Raw genomic sequence first — 18591 nt, forward strand, 5'->3', positions numbered from 1 at the left:
GGGTCGTGTACACTTAACTTCATCTGGATCTTTGGATAGCTATTTGTTGTCTAGGTCCGTATAAATCACCTCCAGCATGGCTAATTCCCTCAGGTACTGGAAATCCCTCTCCATGGTGGTCCACTTGCCTGGCTGACATACAAGTTCTTCCTTGAAGGGATACCTTTCCTTAACACCTGACAGGAGATGCCTCCAGAGGGTGAAGACTTGTGCTCCTTTTTGAATTGCTTTGTCAATGCCTGCTTCCCTAGCGAGGAATGCCAGCCGCCTGGTTTCCCTGCCCTCTTATTCCAGACTATTGGCTCCGGTGTCCCAGCAGTGGAGCAGCCAGGTGACAAGGTGCTCACCTGGACAATGACCAAAAACTTTTCACATATCTTGTAGCTCACACTGTTATAGGCCTCGGGTAGTTATTGATGCTCTTATGATATCTTACTCTTCATCTTCCTGTTTGTCTGATGGCCCAGCCACTTTGGAGTAGCCTGCCTCATCTTTATCCCTAGTCTGAGCAGGAGTTCCTCTGCTCTCTGAATGACCTGATCTTCTCATCTCTTCTTTCATCTCGGATACAGGGGCAACAGATACTGGTACTGTCTGTTTCCCTGGCTCAGTCTTGGGGCCTGTCACACAGGCTGGAGTGGCTGCAGGGCCTGTAACAGGGGTTGCAATGTCCACAGGTCCTCTTGCAGGGGTTGGAATGGCTGCAGGGCCTGTCGCAGGGCTTGGAGTGGTTGCAGGGTCTTTCACTGGGGTTATAGTGGAACTCAGTTTGCAAAACAGGCACAGCAGACCTGAGATCAAAAAAATCAACATCGTGATTAGCAGCTATTAAACTGGTCTAATGCTTATAACAATTTTGGTTTAACACACTCTGCTCAGATCTGTCGTTATCTCAACTGTTCGTGCCCCACATTGGGCACCAAAAGGACTGTTGCGGTTCAACCTGACCGGCAGCTAAGCACCACAGAGCCATTCGCTCACCCTTCCCCCCCCAAAGTGAGATGGGGGAGAGAATCGAAAAAAAAGTGAAAGCTTGTGGGTTGAGATGAAGACAGTTTATTAGGACAGAAATGAAAGGAAAGCAATAATAATAATGATAATAATTGTACTACTACTACTATCTACAAAGCAAGTGATGCACAATGCAATTGTTCACCACCCGCTGACCGATGCCCAGGCTATCCCCGAGCAGCCAGTCTCCCCACCCTGGCCAACCACCCCATATTAATTGTTCAGCATGACATCATATGGTATGGAATACCCCTTTCAGAGGGAAAAGGGGAGAAAATACGATGCAAAGGGCTCAAGGGTTGAGATAAGGATGGGGAGATTGCTCAGCAATTATCGTGACGGGCAAAACAGACTCAGAGTAGGGAGACAGTAACATTTATTGCCTATTACTAACAAGCTAGAGAAGCGAGAAACAAAGAAAACACCTTCCCACCATCCACCTTCTTCTACCTCCTCCCCCCTGAGCGGCGCAGGGTAACGGGGGAATGGGGGTTGCGGTCAATCTGTAGCACTTCGTCTCCGCTTCTCCTTCTCGGTCACTCTCTCTCTTCCCCTCCTCCATGTGGGGTCCCTCCCACGGGATGCAGTCCTTCCCAAACTGATCCTGCATGGGCTTCCCACAGGCAGCAGCTCTTCAAGAACTGCTCCAGATATGGGTCCGTACCACGGGGTCCATCCATCAGGAGCACACTGCTCCAACCTGGGTCCCCCACGGGCAGCAGCTTCTGCCAGGTCACCTGCTCCTGCGTGGTCTCCTCTCCACGGGCTACAGGTCCGGCCCAGAATCTGCTCTGGCGGGGGTCCTCCACAGGCCGCAGCCTCTGTCGGTGCAGGTCCACCTGCTCCACCGTGGTCTCCTCCACAGGCTGCAGCATGGAAACCTGCTCCACCGTGGTACACCATGGGCTGCAGGGGGACAGCCTGCTTCACCATGGTCCTCACTGCAGGCCACAGGGGAACATCAGCTCTGGAACCTGGAGCACCTCTCCCCCTCCTTCTTCACTGACTTCTTCACTTGCGCCTGCAAGGCTGTTTCTCCCTCCTCTCTCTCTCCCATCTGCTGTTCCCCAGATTTTTTTTTCCCTGTCTTAAATATGCTCTCACAGAGGTGCAAAGAATATCGCTTATTGCCCCGGCTCTGGCCATTGGCGGGGCCCTTATCTAACATGGAGCAGCTTCTGGATTCTTCTCACAGAAGCCACCCCTATGGCCCCCCCCGCTACCAAAACCTTGCCACATAAACCCACTACAAGATCCCACTTATATACTGTTTCAAATAAATGAAAGAGGTGAGGAAAATCATTCTGATGTTAAGAAAGTCAGGTGTGCATTCTTGGATGGGATAAATCCAGAAAATCATTTATGTGTTAGGCCAAGTATACATACCTGGTAGATATGGACTCCTTAAGTAGCTTCTTAACTATCACAATTGAAAATATGGAGAGGTGGCTCTTGCTGTAGCCTGTAGGAGTAGCATGCCCAGTATTGTCTTAACTCAGAAGTGGGGGTTGAAAACAATCAGACTGTTAGCTTTTCGTTGAAAGGAATGTTCTTTTTGTTAGAATAAACTTCTTAACTAGATCTCACAAATCTTAAATATTAAAAATTTTACCACCACAAAAGGAATTTTGTGTTGCTCATGCAGGCAAAGCTTTCAGTCTGATTTTCAGCAACTGTTGTGGTTTAACCCAGCCGGCAGCCAAGCACCACACAGCTGTTCGCTCACCCTCCCCTCTCACTTTCTGGGATGGGGGAGAGAATCAGAAAAAAAATGAAAGCCTGTGGGTTGAGATAAAGACTGTTTATTAGGACAGAAATGAAAGGAAAATAATAATAATAATGATAATAGTACTACTAATAATAATATGTACAAAGCAAGAGATGCACAATGCAGTTGCTCACCACCCGCTGACCGATGCCCAGCCTATCCCCGAGCAGCCGGTTCCCCCACCCCAGCCAGCCCCATATTAATTGTTCAGCATGATGTCATATGGTATGGAATACCAATTTGGCCAGTTTGGGTCAGCTGTCCTGGGTCTGTCCCTTCCCAGCTCCTGATGCACACCCAGCCTGCGCAATGGCAGGACAGAGTGGGAAGCTGAAAAGTCCTTGGCTTAGTGTAAGCACTGCTCTGCAACAATTAAAACATCAGTGTGTTTTCAACATTATTCTTATCCTAAATCTAAAACACAGCACCATACCAGCTACTAGGAGGAAAATTACCTCTATCCTAGCCGAAACCAGGACATCAGGAAATTTTAATATTTGGACAATGAGGAGGGAGCATGTATATTTTTTTTTTAAAAAAGTAGTCATTGGAATAATACATCTATCTAATATTTATCATAATAAGAAACATTTTGGGAGAACATTAAGGCCAAATATATTTCAGAAATATGTCAAAGAACTAAGATAGTAATAGTACAAATTTATGGCCAAAAATACTGTATTTTTGAAGAGCGAGATTTTAAAGAACTGTTTTATACATTATTTAAAAAAACAAAAAACAAAAAAACAAAAAACAAAAACAAACACTACACTCTATTTTGGTTCCCCAAACAGTAGACAGCGCTTGCGATTAAATGACACTTTAAGAATAGCAAATATCTTTATTTTTTTAAAACACTGCAAGTTTAAAAATGTCTCTCATAACCCCCACAAATATAATGGTCAAATAAGGATTTTCTTCAGTATGGTAAATGAGGAATCCAGAAATAGACTTCAGCTTAGACAATCTTTTGAGAGAAATAATAAACAACAGCTTTACAGTAAGATTGATCTGGCTGAATTCTCTTGTATTTTTGACACTATCTTCAACATTAACTTTGCCCAAATAATTCCTCTGTTCCTTTCTTTCCTGCAGCATGGCTACTGTGAAAAAGATTGAGTGAAAGTTACAGTAATAAACATTTAACTAGTTAAATAATGACCCTCAATAGATTACTGATTACATGGAAACGTTTGCTTTGATTGATACAACTCAAAATATTATGGGTAAATAAAAGCCAAAAAAAAAGAGGAGATATCGGTGCTTCTTCTTATTAAACCAAAACATACGGTTTTGCAAGATCTCTACTAAACTAACAAATTGGACAGGGACCGATGACCTTAGGTGTTTATCTCAAAAGGACTGTATTTACAAAAGCGTGAATGTCTAAAATAGTCAGTAATAATTAACAACATGCCATTTTAATTTTCTAAGTTGAGACATTATCTCCAAAACATATTTACTTTATTGGTTTCTTAACTAGAGGTAGGTCATTTGTAGGTCTTGTTAATATACTGTGCGCACTTCATTAGTTTATTAATAGACTAGTATGCAGTAACCATGAACAGCACTCCAGGAACAGCAGCACATAAAATAATTTGGATAAATTTTTTTTTTCATGTTGGTTTCATGTTTTCTCTTGTTATTTCATTGTTTTGTGAAGAATACATAACTAGGGAAGGGACAGTAGTCTGAGAAATCTGAAAATCTTTTGCATTTTATAACCAAAGGCTGGGAGTCTAGCAATGTCTTCATATGCAGCCCATTTCCTCCCATTTAAAGTTTTTGCAAATCATGCAGTCAGTTCTGACTGATAGCCAGCATAAAGTCTCTTCTCAACTTTCAAACTTAAAAAAATGTTTCACAATCATGTGGCAGTATAATTAAAAATGACATTTCATATACTTTGACAATCAAGAGTCTAAATGATAAGAAGTAAACTGCCCTTATAGCTGCATCATCCTATATATGTCATTACAGTGCCAGTTACTTAGTGAAAAAGCAAATTTAAGGTTTTGTAAAACGCATATTACAGCTTTCTTGTGCTAGCGAACACCTAAAATACTCAGGTTCCCAAGATGTTTTCCTTCCCTCCTACCCCATTTAAGACATTCAATGAAATCACATATCACATAAAGTAAAAGGGTTTGTGTCTTGTGTTTGCCTTCAGTTTCATGTTAGAGGCACAAACTTCTGGGCTCAAGCGCTATAACCCATACTGGAAACCACCAATTAAAACAACAACGGAATATATTGCAAGTGGGAACAGCTATGTCATTTAAAAAGGAAATGTTTTTGCAAAAACTGTCACACTGCAGTGCTGTTAGGTGATTCATATAAAGCTTGCATTAGCATGCTGAATATATATTTTTTTCAGAATATGCTCAAATGATCTAATCATTGCCACAGGTTTGCTCACTTAAAATATACCAGAAGTAGCCCAGTGGCACAACCTCTTGAATGCTGCAATTACAATATAAGTATAATGCATGAGAAAACTTTTGTTTATTTTTTATACAAAACATAAAACCCCATTCCCCTTCCCCAATACCCCATAACAAAACAAACAAAAAAACACCAAACCTTCATAAGACACCACTTGCTTTTTTTTTTTCTTTTTTTTTTTTTCCTACAGTTCTATTTATATCACTAAATCCAGGGTGGCCAATATATTCCCAGGTTAAAAGAAGGGATATTATCATGCACTCCATAGTTAACAGTAGACACAGAAGCTTTATGTTTTTAAGCAAGATCAGGACCAGTTTTATAATGCCATATATAACAACATTAACTACTCTGATCACCTATTTAGAATGTCAGTGTCACTTTTTATAACATACAACTACCTGCTTTAGCTTTATTAAATAAAATTTTTAACTCCTTAAAATTGTTAACGCTAATGAGTTTTTTGTTGCTAGATCCAAGGTTTCTGTAATTTCTGAAATAATGTTTAATTGATCTGATGTTCTGTATTTTTTCATGATTATTATAGGGAAATAGCATGTGCCCATTAGTACTTATGTTCACTGGTTTGAAATGTCTCTAAATTAACTTTTCTAATAAAGGCCATTAGAAAGGTAAAATTAATCAAAGTTGAATCTGCCAAATACAAATTCATATTTGAGAGCTTATTTTCCAATCCTAGATATAATGGCATATGTTCTTCTAACAAAACTGGTTTCTACATTTGTATAAAGCCCTCACAAGATTTAAGCATTGTTTTGAATGTGAATGTCCTTTGCATGTATACAATTTATTTCTACTTGGGAATGTACAAATAATTTTATACAGTACGATGCTAGTACTGCTCTGTACTATATATATATATATATATTTAAATAAAAACAAGTCCCCAGTCAGAAATAAACTGACAAAATTTACATTCTTTTCTCTTAAAAAGTAAATAAAATAGCATTATTTAAAATGTGAATTAGCTATGACATACAGTACAATTACATAGATACATATCAACACAGCACATTCAATTTGCCAAAAATTAATAATTACAAAGATAATATGGATGCTGCCATATATATATATGTATGTATGTACAACCAGATTTTAATTATAAGATGTTTTATAAGGGAGAAAAAAGTATCAGCTGTTCTTATTATTGTTGTTTTGGAGCTGGGAGGGTTAAGGATGAGAAACAATTCATTAGTCTTTATTGTTAACTTTGTTACTCAACTAATAAGCCATTCTTTTTTCCACTTCCCCTACGCTGCTGAGAGGCAGCAATTTCTGTGTTAAGTGCACTCTAGTGCTACTTGGCATTGCAGACAATCCAATTACATATCTGAGTTCTCTGTAGCTTGCCAGCAATAATGCACCTGGTCAAAAAACACCTTCTTTCAACTTAAGCTGTAGAATAAAGACTCCTCAATGAGTGCTGCATTTTTGTTGTTAAAAAATAGCACGTTTAAATTTCTAGAGCGATTTTCTCAATGTTTCATTTATATTCATAGCTCTTTCTAAAGAATATCAAGGCTTTTATATTAAGCCTATCAAATGTCTGTGATTCAGTGAACAAGCATTTCATGTTGTAAAACTAAAGATGCCTTGATATTATTACAGAACACGTTGTATGCAATCTCATGTCATCTCTGACATAAGGAGTTAAACTGTCTTTTATACACATGTATCTATTATCATATTCATTCACACTGTTGTTTTTGGCAATAGAAAATGGAACACTTTCTAAAATGGGATTGTAGGAACTGAAACTATGTTTGTTTATCATTTGGCGGTTGACTCAATCAGGTCAGTTCCCAATCCATCACTTTGGTATTTCATTCAGTATCTTATATTTCAAAATATCGGTTTTATAAAAAGACAGATTTGGCAAGATTAATTTTATATATATATAAAAAAAAATTCTAATGTGGAAAAACACATTTAGAAAAGCTCTAACTTAAGAAAAAAACCCACACAACTGAAAAAAAAAACACAACCCACACTGTTTCAGTCTGTAGCTACTGGGAAAAATGTAGTGTTCATGACATTTCTGTTTGACATTTGTGAATAAAGAAAAGAGAAAAAAACGGCACATGTCAATTAAAAAGAGATTCTGTGATATTCCATGTACATCCTAGGTTTGTGTTAGGTATTTCATTACTGTCTTCTGTGAATCTTTCTAAACTGTGAAAGCATGGTTAAATTTTACATCCATACACATCTGTATTTCTATTTTGCAATCCCAATATTCCAGCCTCAGAAGTGAAGACAGAATGAAAACACCCATGTCAAGAATTTAAAAATCATACTATCAATACTTTTGATCCTTCAGAAAAAGTACATTTTGTAAAATTAGAATGACTGATATTTTAAATATTGATGATAGCATTTTTCCTGACCAAATCACTCAATAGAAAATATTTTACCAAGAAATGCAACTGGGAAAAAGGCCATTATACCTTTAAAAACATAAAGCGGGAAGGGAAGGAAGGAGAGAGAAACGGTCAGGGAAAGAGGAAACCGGATTGACTTTGCTTCAGTATCAAAAAAAACCTTATCCTTTGTGAGAGTAGGACTGAGAATTTAAAACACATTGAGTCATGAGGCTTTGCCTAAAAGATAAGGAAATGTGCTGTGAATGTAGTTCAGCATCTTTTGTTTTTTCTCCATATAGTTTAAATAAAAACATAATATTAACTACAAACTCTGTGGATGTTCAGAGTGAATATAACTTCAGCAATAAATTAGTATTATGCAAATTGTTTTCACAGATAATACAGTCCCTCTTCTGTATCTTCAGTCACGTAAAGGTGATTTTGCAGGGCCTCCTTGGCACAGTTAAACCAGGTTGTACTCCTTCAGGTTTAACTGTAGGATTGTATCCTTGACAGCAGCAAAGACGAAGCGTATATTCTCTGTGTCTGTAGCACATGTGAAGTGGGAGTAGATAATTTTGTCACTGTCTGGATTCAGGTCTACAAACATCTTCAAGATGAACTCTCGTGCTGCTTGTGCATCCCGTTGTGGTCCTAATAATTAAGAAGAGAAAGTCAGTTTTCTTACAGTCAATTCAAAATTTGAGCTTCTTTAAGAGGGAACCTTAGGAGCAGAAAACAGAAGAAAGATTCAGTCTGTGATCCTCACATAAGAGAAGGGAACATTTTTACTAATAAATACTATTATATAGTATTTTTTTTCCAGTAGGAACCATTAAAAAATAAAAATGGAATGAAATTCCAGAAGTTGATCATGCAAGAGCTGTTTTTTTTTTCCTGCTTACTATCCTTTCTTCCATAAAATAATGTTTAAAATGGAGAGATGAATTGGATGATCTGTAACCACACAAAATGAACAACAGAAATATTAGTTACATTATACTAATAAATCATTATAAAATTAATAGAATTGTTCAATTTTCATTCTATACCTACTGTATTTAAGCTGTATTTTTAAAAAGCATAAACAAGTTATATCCTAAATTGGTCTGACACTCCAATAGAATTTCATTTAATTAGCGATAAAAAACATATGCTCTCTAGTTGAAGCTGGTCAACTGCAAAATGTTACTGTTCTAACAAATCAGTTATCTAAAGTGCATAAGATAATGATCCTATTAAATCTATATTAAGGCTGTAATTCTCAGAAGAACACAAAGTCTATGTAACCAAACTACATGTTCTACTTTACACAAGAGTCAATCTAGAAAAGTGAAGATTAACCTGCTGGACGTCATCTAGGGCATCTGTCACATGAAATAAACTCAAAAGGACAAGAATATTTTCAATTCTCTTGAATTCTCTTCTAAATAGTTCTCTTCTGTGTAGTACTACTTGCAGATGACACCAAGCTGAGTGGTGCAGTTGACATGCTGGAGGGAAGGGATGCCACCCAGAGGGACCTTGACAGGCTTGAGAGGTGGGCCTGTGTGAACCTCATGAATGTTAACGAGGCTAAGTGCAAGGTCCTGCACCTGGGTCGGGGCAATCCTTAGGCTGGGCAATGAGTGGATTGAGAGCAGCCCTGAGGAGAAGGACTTGGAGGTTAGTGGTGGACGAAAAACTGAATATGAGTTAACAATGTGTGCTTACAGACCAGAAAGCCAATCATATCCTGGTCTGCATCAAAAGAAGTGTGAGGTGATTCTCCCCCTCTACTCTGCTCTCATAAGACTCTACCTGGACTACTGTGTCCAGCTCTGGGGCCCCCAGCATAACAAAGGCATGCACCTGTTAGAGCGGGTCAAGGAAAGCCACGAAGATGATCAGAGGGCTAGGGCACCTCCCCTATGAAGATAGGCTGAGGAAGAGAAGCCTGGAGAAGAGAAGGCTCCAGGGAAACCTTATAGCGGCCTTCCAATACTTCAAGGGGGCCTACATGAAAGATGGGGAGAGACTATCAGGGAGTGTGCCAATAGGACAAGGGGTCATGGTTTTAAACTAAATAGGGTATGTTTAGATTAGTTATTAGGAAGAAATTCTTCATGGTGAGGGTGGTGAGGCACTGGAAGTTACCCAGAGAAGTTGTGGATGCCCCATTCCTGGAAGTGTTTAAGGCCAGGCTTGATGGGGCCTTGAGCAACCTGTTCTTGTGGAAGGTATCCCTGCCCATGGCAGGGGGGTTGGAACTGGATGATCTTTAAGGTCCCTTCCAACCCAAACCATTCTATGACTGGGCTGGTAGGAAGACTGGACACTCTTCAAGAAGGTAATCTTAAAGGCACAGGAGCAGGCCATTGCAATGTGCCGAAAGATGAGCTGGCAGGGGAAAAGACTGGCCTGGGTGAAGAGATATCTTTGTCTAGAACTCAGGAAAGAACTCAGGAGAATTTATGACCTTTGGAAGAAGGGGCAGGCCACTCAGGAGGACTACAAAAGTGTTGTGGGGCTATGCAGGGAGAAAATTAGAAAGCCCAAAGCCCAACTGGAAATTAATCTGTCTGCTGCCGTCAAAGACGATAAAAAATACTTCTATAAATACATTAGCAACAAAAGGAGGACTAAGGGGAATCTCCATCCTTTATTGGATGTGGGGGGAAACATAGAGACAAGGGATGAGGAAAAGGCTGAGGTACTTAATGCCTTCTTTGCCTCTGCCTTAGTAAGACCAGTTATTCCTGGGGTACCCAGCCCACTGAGCTGGAAGACAGAGACAGGGAGAAGAATGAAGCCCTTATAATCCAGGGGGAAATGGTTAGTGACCTACTATACCACTTGGACACGCACAAATCTATGGGGTACATCCAAAGGTGCTGGAGGAGCTAGCCAAAGTGCTCAACAAGCCACTTTCAATAATTTATCAGCAGTCCTGGCTGTCCAGGGAGGTCCCAGTTGAATGGAGGTTGGTGAATGTGACGCCCATCTACAAGAAGGGCAGGAAGGAGGATCTGGGGAATTACAGGCCTGTCAGTCTGACCTCGGTGCCAGGGAAGGTCATGGAGCAGATCATCTTGAGTGCCGTCTTCTGGCACACACAGGATAACCAGGTGATCAGACTCAATCAGCATGGTTTTATGAAATGCAAATCCTGCTTGACTAACCGATGCCCAGCCTATCCCCGAGCAGCCGGTCCCCCCCACCCCTGCCACCCCCTCATTTCAGTTGTTCAGCATGACGTCAGATGGTATGGAATACCAATTTGGCCAGTTTGGGTCAGCTGTCCTGGGTCTGTCCCCTCCCAGATCCTGCTGCACCACCAGCCTGCCTGCTTGCAGGACAGTGTGAGAAGCTGAAAAGTCCTTGGCTTAGTGTAAGCACTGCTCTGCAACAATCAAAACATCAGTGTGTTATCAACATTATTCTCATCCTAAATCCCAGACAGGGCACCCTACCAGCTACTAGGAGGAAAATTACCTCTATCCTAGCTGAAACTAGGAAAATATCTACCCCTTATTCCAAACCATTTATGTCATGCTCGGGTCCCACACTTCCCAATACATTCCAATTAATCACCACCTTCATATATGTATATAAAATGTCCACTAAGTTTGGTCTGTGACTGACTTCGGGCTCCATCTGTCCCAGCAGTCTTTCAGGGCAGAAGAGATGGTGTGTGATGTTGGATCGTCACACGTTGAAGCCTGTTCTCATTCCATCATACCGCTGTGCTTATCCAATTCTATTAACATTCATTCATTGTTATCTGCCGGACAGTTACTGTGATACCATTAATGGGACATTAACATATAGCAATCACAATGGTGATGACATACCGTATTAGGTAATAATTAACATACTACAATTCAACTCATGGGCTATTCTCACCCGATATTAAATCCCCTTGAGGTACACACCGGACCTCCCCATTCTTTAGCATTACCCACCACGTGCACCCAGGTCCTTGGCACCCTGGTAGCTTGTTATACGGTGCGGCTTCTTCAGCACAGGCCACCTCGTCTTCCGGTGATATCCCAGAATATTTGCCTTCTGGCCAGTCCACAATCACTTCCAGGATTCCTGGGTGACTGGAGTTTCCTATTTGAGCCTGCTGAGTAATCAGTGCAACCCACTTACTCCGTGTAGCATCTGTTACATGATATGTAAAGGGGGTCCTTCCTTTGAACATCCAGCCCAGTACCGGCAGTCGGGGTGCCAGGAGGAGTTGTTCTTCAGTACCAACCACTTCCGAAGCAGATCAAACTCCTTCATATGCTGCCAATATCTCCTTTTTGGTTGGAGTATAGCGGGCCTCAGATCCTCTGTATTCCCGATGCCAAAACCCAAGCGGTCGACCTCGAGTTTCCCCAGGCTCTTTCTGCCAGAGGCTCCAGGTGGGGCCATTCTCCCCGGCTGCGGTGTAGAGCACATTCTTTACATCTGGTCCTGTTCGGACTGGCCCAAGGGCTACTGCACGGACTAGCTCCCGTTTAATTTGTTCAAAGGCTTGTCGTTGCTCGGGGCCCCACATAGAGGATAACCCCGTGATCAGACTCAGTCAGCATGGTTTTATGAAATGCAAATCCTGCTTGACTAACCTGATCTTCTATGATAAGATGACACGGTGGATGAGGGAAAGGCAGTGGATGTTATTTACTTGGACTTTAGCAAGTGTGGTGGATATGCTTTAATCCTGCACTTGACATAAGTCTTGCTCAGTCTTATGAGCCACAAGTAGGCCTCAATGTGATCGTTCCTTGAACTGGACAGTTCTTTAATAATGGAGTGCCAGGCAGACACTTGATGCCAGGAAATTCCTCATGGGAAAATGATGAATCATATCAGAGTCCAAGATCAACATGATAAGGAATCTGAATTTGACTATGAGTCAATCACTTTATCTAATATAGTGCAGAATCATTCCTTTGTTATCTATGATTCAAGGAAAAGCCATCATGGCATCATTCCTCTGTTATCTACAGAGTGTGGTGAAGCCTGACACTGCCTCATTCCCCTGTTATTTATACATTACAGGCACAGGACAAGAAGGCCTCCCCCGACTGTATGTATCTAAAGCCCCTGTGACATGACTAATTGAGAAAGGCGCAATTATTTGCTAAGTGTGTGTGTGTGTGTGTGTTGCACAACTTGAATGATAGCCAAAGTGAAAAAAGAAATGGATCTTGGAAAATTGCTGACTAAAAGTCAATCATCTAGCAATCCTATAGTGATCCCAAGCAAGCTCTCCAGGGACCGCAGCAGGCCGTGACCCTTGATGTCCCACCAATCCGGGACGCCTCTCAGGGTACCCCTGAGGTGAGATGTCTCTCAGGACTGACTCCTCGAGGATAAAAGCTCGTCTGCGGACAAATGCTGATGAGGGAGAAGGGTTAGTGATTCACTAAAAGGGGCGGAATCTTGAAAGCGTGAGACTGAGTTTAGAACCCCCCCTGCAGTAAATCTTGGGCAAGCCTTGCCATTCTTGAGTCTTTAACTATGTTGCTGTTTCAACTGTAGCAAATTCTGTTGAAATCATTGTGTTAAATTGGCTGATGCTTAAATGCTGATTAAGTGCTGTTAAGAATCATACAATCTATTCTTGTGATTTACTATAAAAGTATAAAATAAATCCTGAATTACTACTACATTAAAGTTTTGTAAAATCTATTCTGTGACCTCAAGGCATCTGATGCTGTCTCCTACAGCCTTCTCTTGGAGAAACTGGATGCTCATGTCTTCGAAGGATGTACTGTCTGCTGGGTAAAAAACTGCCTGGATAGTCGGGCCCAAAAGGTCATTGTGAATGGAGTTAAATCTGGTTGGTGGCTGGTCACCAGTGGTGTTCCCCAAGGCTCAGTATTGGGGCCAGTTACATTTAACATTTTTGTTAAAGATCTGGATGAGGGGATCAAGTGCATCCTCGGTAAGTTTGCAGATGACACGAAGTTGGGCAAGAGTGTTGATCTGCTTGAAGGTAGCAAGGCTCTGCAGAGGGATCTGGAAAGGCTAGATCAATGGGCCAAGTCCAATTGCATGACATTCAACAAGGGTAAGTGCCGGGTCCTGCACTGGGGTCTTAACAATCCCATGCAGTAGTATGACTTGGAGAAGAGTGGCTGGAAATTTGCCCAGCAGAAAAGGACCTGAGGGTGTTGGTCGACAGCCAGCTGAACATGAGGCAACAGCATGCCCAGGTAGCCAAGAAGGCCATCCTGGGCTGCATCAGAAATAGTGTGGCCAGCAGGACTAGGGAAGTGATTGTCCCTCTGTACTCGGCACTGGTGAGACCACACCTCAAGTACACTTTTGGACCCCTCACTACAAGAAGGATATTGATTTGCTGGAACTTGCATTTAAAGAAGAGCAACAAATCTGGTGAAGGGTCTGGAGAACAAGTTTTATGAGGGAACGTCTGAGGGAACTGGGGTTGTTTAGTCTTGAGAAGAGGGGACTGAGGGGAGACCTCATTGTTCTCTACAACTACCTTGGTCTCTTCTCAGGTGACAAGTGATAGGATGCATCAAGGGATGTTTAGATAGGATGTCAGGAAGAATTTTTTAATGGAAAGGGTGATTAGGCATTGGAATGGGCTACTCAGGGAAGTGGTGGAGTCACCATCCCTGAAGGTACTTAAGAGATGTGTGGATGTGGTGCTTGGGGACGTGGTTTAGTGGTGGAGTTGGTAGTGTTAGGTGACGGTTGCACTTGATGATCTTAAGGGTCTTTTCCAACCTAAATGATTCTATGATTCTCTTCTGTGATCAAACAAAACTTAGAGTGACTCATAAATAAGTATTGGCTGATCCTCCAGGCTGTTTACTGTGAACACATCCTTTCCTCTCAAATAGGAAAAATACCTGTAACTTTTTCCTATTATCACTTTAGTTTTGAAAATGAGAAATTTAATCTTTTTTTTTTTTGTAGCTTTCAAATCTGCTGTTCACTCTCTGGTGAGACAAAAGAGATTTTATTATATGAATTTGATTTTTCCCCTGTTACTAAAGACTCCACTCAGTTCATAGAATCATAGAATACCCTGAGTTGGAAGGGATCCAGAAGGATCATTGAGTCCAACTCCTAAAAATTACCTTAAAATACCTTACTTTTTACCTCAGGAGAACTTTATAAAAGTACAATTTCCTTAGGAATGTTTCACGTAATGTTTTCTGAGACAAGCACATTACATTTTACATAAGTAAAATAAAGAAAACAAGAAAGAAATGGTATAATGAAAGAGTGGCAGGAGTGATACTGGTCTCTCTGACATCCCCAGAGAATTTATGACACTTCTATTCAAATATGCAGGCTTAAACAAACAAACAAACAAACAAAAATCCTCAAAAAAGACTATGAGTAAAAATGAGAAGAAATGTGGTTTTATTTATTTTTAACTTTATACTTCACTTCAAGCATTCACCTCAACTTAGGAATAAGAACAGAATAAGGTTCATTGCTAATATGTTATTACTCATCTAGAAGCAATAATTTCACATGAAAGGTACTGCCATCCTATCCACAGTTAATGGAGTTATAAAATGAAATCCTAGAAATCTAGAAAATACCACAAGATTTCAGTGACTTAAAAAATTTCAAGTATTAAAAATTGTTATTTTTAATCATTTTTCCTTTTCATACAATTAAAAAGAAAATATGACCAGCAAGCCACTCAACTACAAACTAACCATTTGGTGTACTAAGTACAGTTTGTAATGAAGAATATGGATGTAATGAAGAATGGGTGATAATTTGTCATTACCGGAGTGTTAATGGAGCATGAGCTCTGGTGTAAATATACTTACCATCATACTCTGGGAAATAATCAACTAGATGGGAGTACAAAATTTTCTCCTCTAAGAGATCTTTTTTATTTAAGAACAGAATAACCGAAGAATTCTGGAACCATGGATATGTAATAATTGTTCTAAAGAGTGCTTTGCTTTCTTCCATTCGATTCTAGAATTAAAAAAAAAAAAAGATGAATTTATTTGGTTGTGTTTTTTTTTTTAAATTAAATCAATACATGCAATTCCATTTTATTTACTAAACAGATCCATTTCATGTTTTGAATCTTGTAGTATCTAACTGATTCAATTACAGTTTATATGTAAGCTGTTAAATATGTAGGCAGCTTCCTTTTGCAATCTCAATAACAGAAACATAATAAGCATAATTATTCTTTAAAACACAGGTCTTGAACATGATAGCTGTAACAGGTAATGTTGTAAAGACTGACTATGCACAGTTATGCTCAGCCAACAAAATCATGGGTATTGAAATACATGTGGTTCAAGGCAGAGACAAGCATAAAAAAAGACATAATAACAAATTTTTTTACAAAATATATAATAATAACAATTTTTTTTACAAAATAAGGTTTTACAAAATAATTTTTAAATTTACAATATTTTACAATTATTAATTAAATTTAATTAAATTTACAATTAAATTTACAATATTTTACAAAATAAGGTTTTAAGAACCTTATTTATTTTTATGCCTTTCCTGAACTTTAAGTGCAAGTAATCCCTAATTTTTTGAAAGAGATTATCTTTAAAATAGTTCCAGGTAAATCTGGAATCTATTGGTAACCTGAGAACTAAGAGATGCAGAACTAAGAGATGCCTCGAGATCAACTCCCCTTGTCCTTATGGGGGATTTCAACTTGCCAGACGTCAACTGGGATCACCACACGGCTGACACGAGCAAGTCCAGGAGGTTCCTAAAGCACCTAGATGATAACTTCTTGGTGCAGGTGCTAAGGGAGCCAAATAGGAAAGGTGCCCTCCTAGATCTGTTGCTGGAGAACAGAGAGGGTCTTGTGGGGGACGTGGCAATTGGCAGCCGTCTCGGTCATAGTGACCATGAAGTGGTTGAGTTTAGAATTTATGGCGACAGAAGGAAAACTGCCACCAAAACTTCAGCCCTGGATATGGGGAAAGCAGACTTCAGGCTGCTCAGGGAATTAGTCAGCAAGGTCCAACAAAATGTCCAGCATACAGCTAAACAAAAACATCATATGATGGGTGAGCAATTGGCTGACGGGCAGGGCTCAAAGGGTTGTGGTAAATGGGGCCACATCTGGCTGGCGGATGGTCACTAGTGGGGTCCCCCAAGGCTCCATTTTAGGGCCAGTCCTCTTCAGTGTTTTTATAAATGATTTGGATGTAGGACTAGAGGGTGTTTTGAGCAAATTTGCCAATGACACCAAACTTGGAGGAGTTGTAGACTCAGATGAGGGTGGAAAGGCCTTGCAGAGAGATCTGGACAGACTGGAGAGCTGGGCGATCACCAACCACATGAAGTTTAACAAAAGCAAGTGCCGGGTCCTGCATCTGGGACGGAGCAACCCTGGCTATACGTACAGACTGGGTGATGAGACGCTGGAGAGCAGCCCCGCAGAGAGGGATCTGGGGGTTGTGGTTGACAGCAAGTTGAATATGAGCCAGCAGTGCGCCCTGGCAGCCAGGAGGGCCAACCGTATCCTGGGGTGCATCAAGCACGGCATTGCTAGTCGGTCGAGGGAAGTGATTGTCCCGCTCTACTCTGCGCTGGTGCGGCCTCACCTCGAGTACTGTGTGCAGTTCTGGGCACCGCAGTACAAAAAGGATGTAAAACTATTGGAGAGTGTCCAGAGGAGGGCGACGAAGATGGTGAAGGGCCTAGAGGGGAAGACATATGAGGAGCGGCTGAGGTCACTTGGCCTGTTCAGCCTGGAGAAGAGGAGGCTGAGGGGAGACCTCATCGCGGTCTACAACTTCCTTGAGAGGGGGAGTGGAGGGGCAGGGACCAATCTGTTCTCTTTAGTGACCAGTGATAGGACCTGCGGGAATGGTGTCAAGCTGAGGCAGGGGAGGTTTAGGCTGGACATCAGGAAGAGGTTCTTCACCAGGAGGGTTGTCGCACACTGGAACAGGCTCCCCAGTGAAGTAGTCACTGCACCAAGCCTGTCTGACTTTAAGAAGCGTTTGGACTGTGCTCTTAGTCACATGGTCTAAAATTTTGTGTAGACCTGTGTGGTGCCAGGAGTTGGACTCAATGATCCTTATGGGTCCCTTCCAACTCGGGATATTCTATGAGTCTATGATTCTATGATTCTATTTTTAACAGTCTAAGCAGCACCAGTCTATTCTACCTAGGACAACTTAAGGATAGTAAAGTTTCCTATAAATTGAAAACACTCATGTCACTGCACAGTGCCTTTATTAAGTGCTTGTGGCACAAACACATCATAGAAAAGCTCTTATAAAGTTCTTTCCATTTAAATTTGTAGTTGTGGCTGAGGTACAGAAGCCCTAGTTTTCTAAATACTCTGTTCTGCCATCATGCAATGTACTCGGTCTGGCTGGGATGGAGTTAATTTTCTTCATAGTAGCTGGTAGGGTGCTGTGTTTTAGATTTGTGACCCAAACAATGCTGATAACACACTAATGTTTTAGCTATGGCTGAACTGTGTTTGCACAGTGTCAGCACCCTCTCTGTTTCTTACTTTGCCCCCGAAGGAAATAGGCTGGCGGCGGGCAAAAAGTTGGGATGGGACACAAGCAAGCAGATGACCCTAACTAACCAAAGAGATATTCCATGCCTATAAAGATATATGCCTATTCCATGCATATAAACATCGTGCTCAGCAGTAAAGAGTGGGGTTTAGGGCTTAGCCATTTTTATATTTTTTTTCTTGCCTTTACTCTTCCTCTGCCTCTTCCACCATCCCACTGGGGTGGGGTGGGGAAAGTGAGCAAGCAGCTGTGTGGTGCTTAGCTGTCTACTGGGGTTAACCCACAACATGCAAGTATTATTTATGGTAAAATAGCAGTTCTTCAACATAAATTAAGTACTGTGAATGTGTCCTGGTTTCAGTTAGGATAGAGTTAATTTTTCCCATTAATTCAAATTAACCTCATTAATTCAAATATCCTCAATCTAATAAAGTGGAGTTCTTCAGGATTTTAAAGAAGCTATGGTAAAACCTCATTGCATGAGTACAAA

General features: G+C 40.9%; 1 protein-coding gene across 3 annotated transcripts in view; it reads right to left on the reverse strand.

The window, feature by feature from the left end:
• Positions 1–2961: 2961 nt before the first annotated feature.
• Positions 2962–18591, reverse strand: part of LOC121062972 (guanine nucleotide-binding protein G(q) subunit alpha-like) — a 126909-nt gene continuing 111279 nt past the window's right edge. For all 3 annotated transcript variants that reach the window (XM_040543277.1, XM_040543278.1, XM_040543280.1), the window contains exons 6-7: positions 15405–15558; positions 2962–8262 (exon numbers count right to left, since the gene is read on the reverse strand). In XM_040543277.1, the coding sequence (XP_040399211.1) occupies positions 8072–8262; positions 15405–15558 (345 nt within the window). In that variant the 3' untranslated portion in view covers positions 2962–8071. The remainder of the gene's footprint in view (positions 8263–15404; positions 15559–18591) is intronic.

Source organism: Cygnus olor (genome assembly GCF_009769625.2).
Source record: "Cygnus olor isolate bCygOlo1 chromosome W unlocalized genomic scaffold, bCygOlo1.pri.v2 SUPER_W5, whole genome shotgun sequence".
In the NCBI taxonomy this organism is placed as follows: Eukaryota; Metazoa; Chordata; class Aves; order Anseriformes; family Anatidae; genus Cygnus; species Cygnus olor.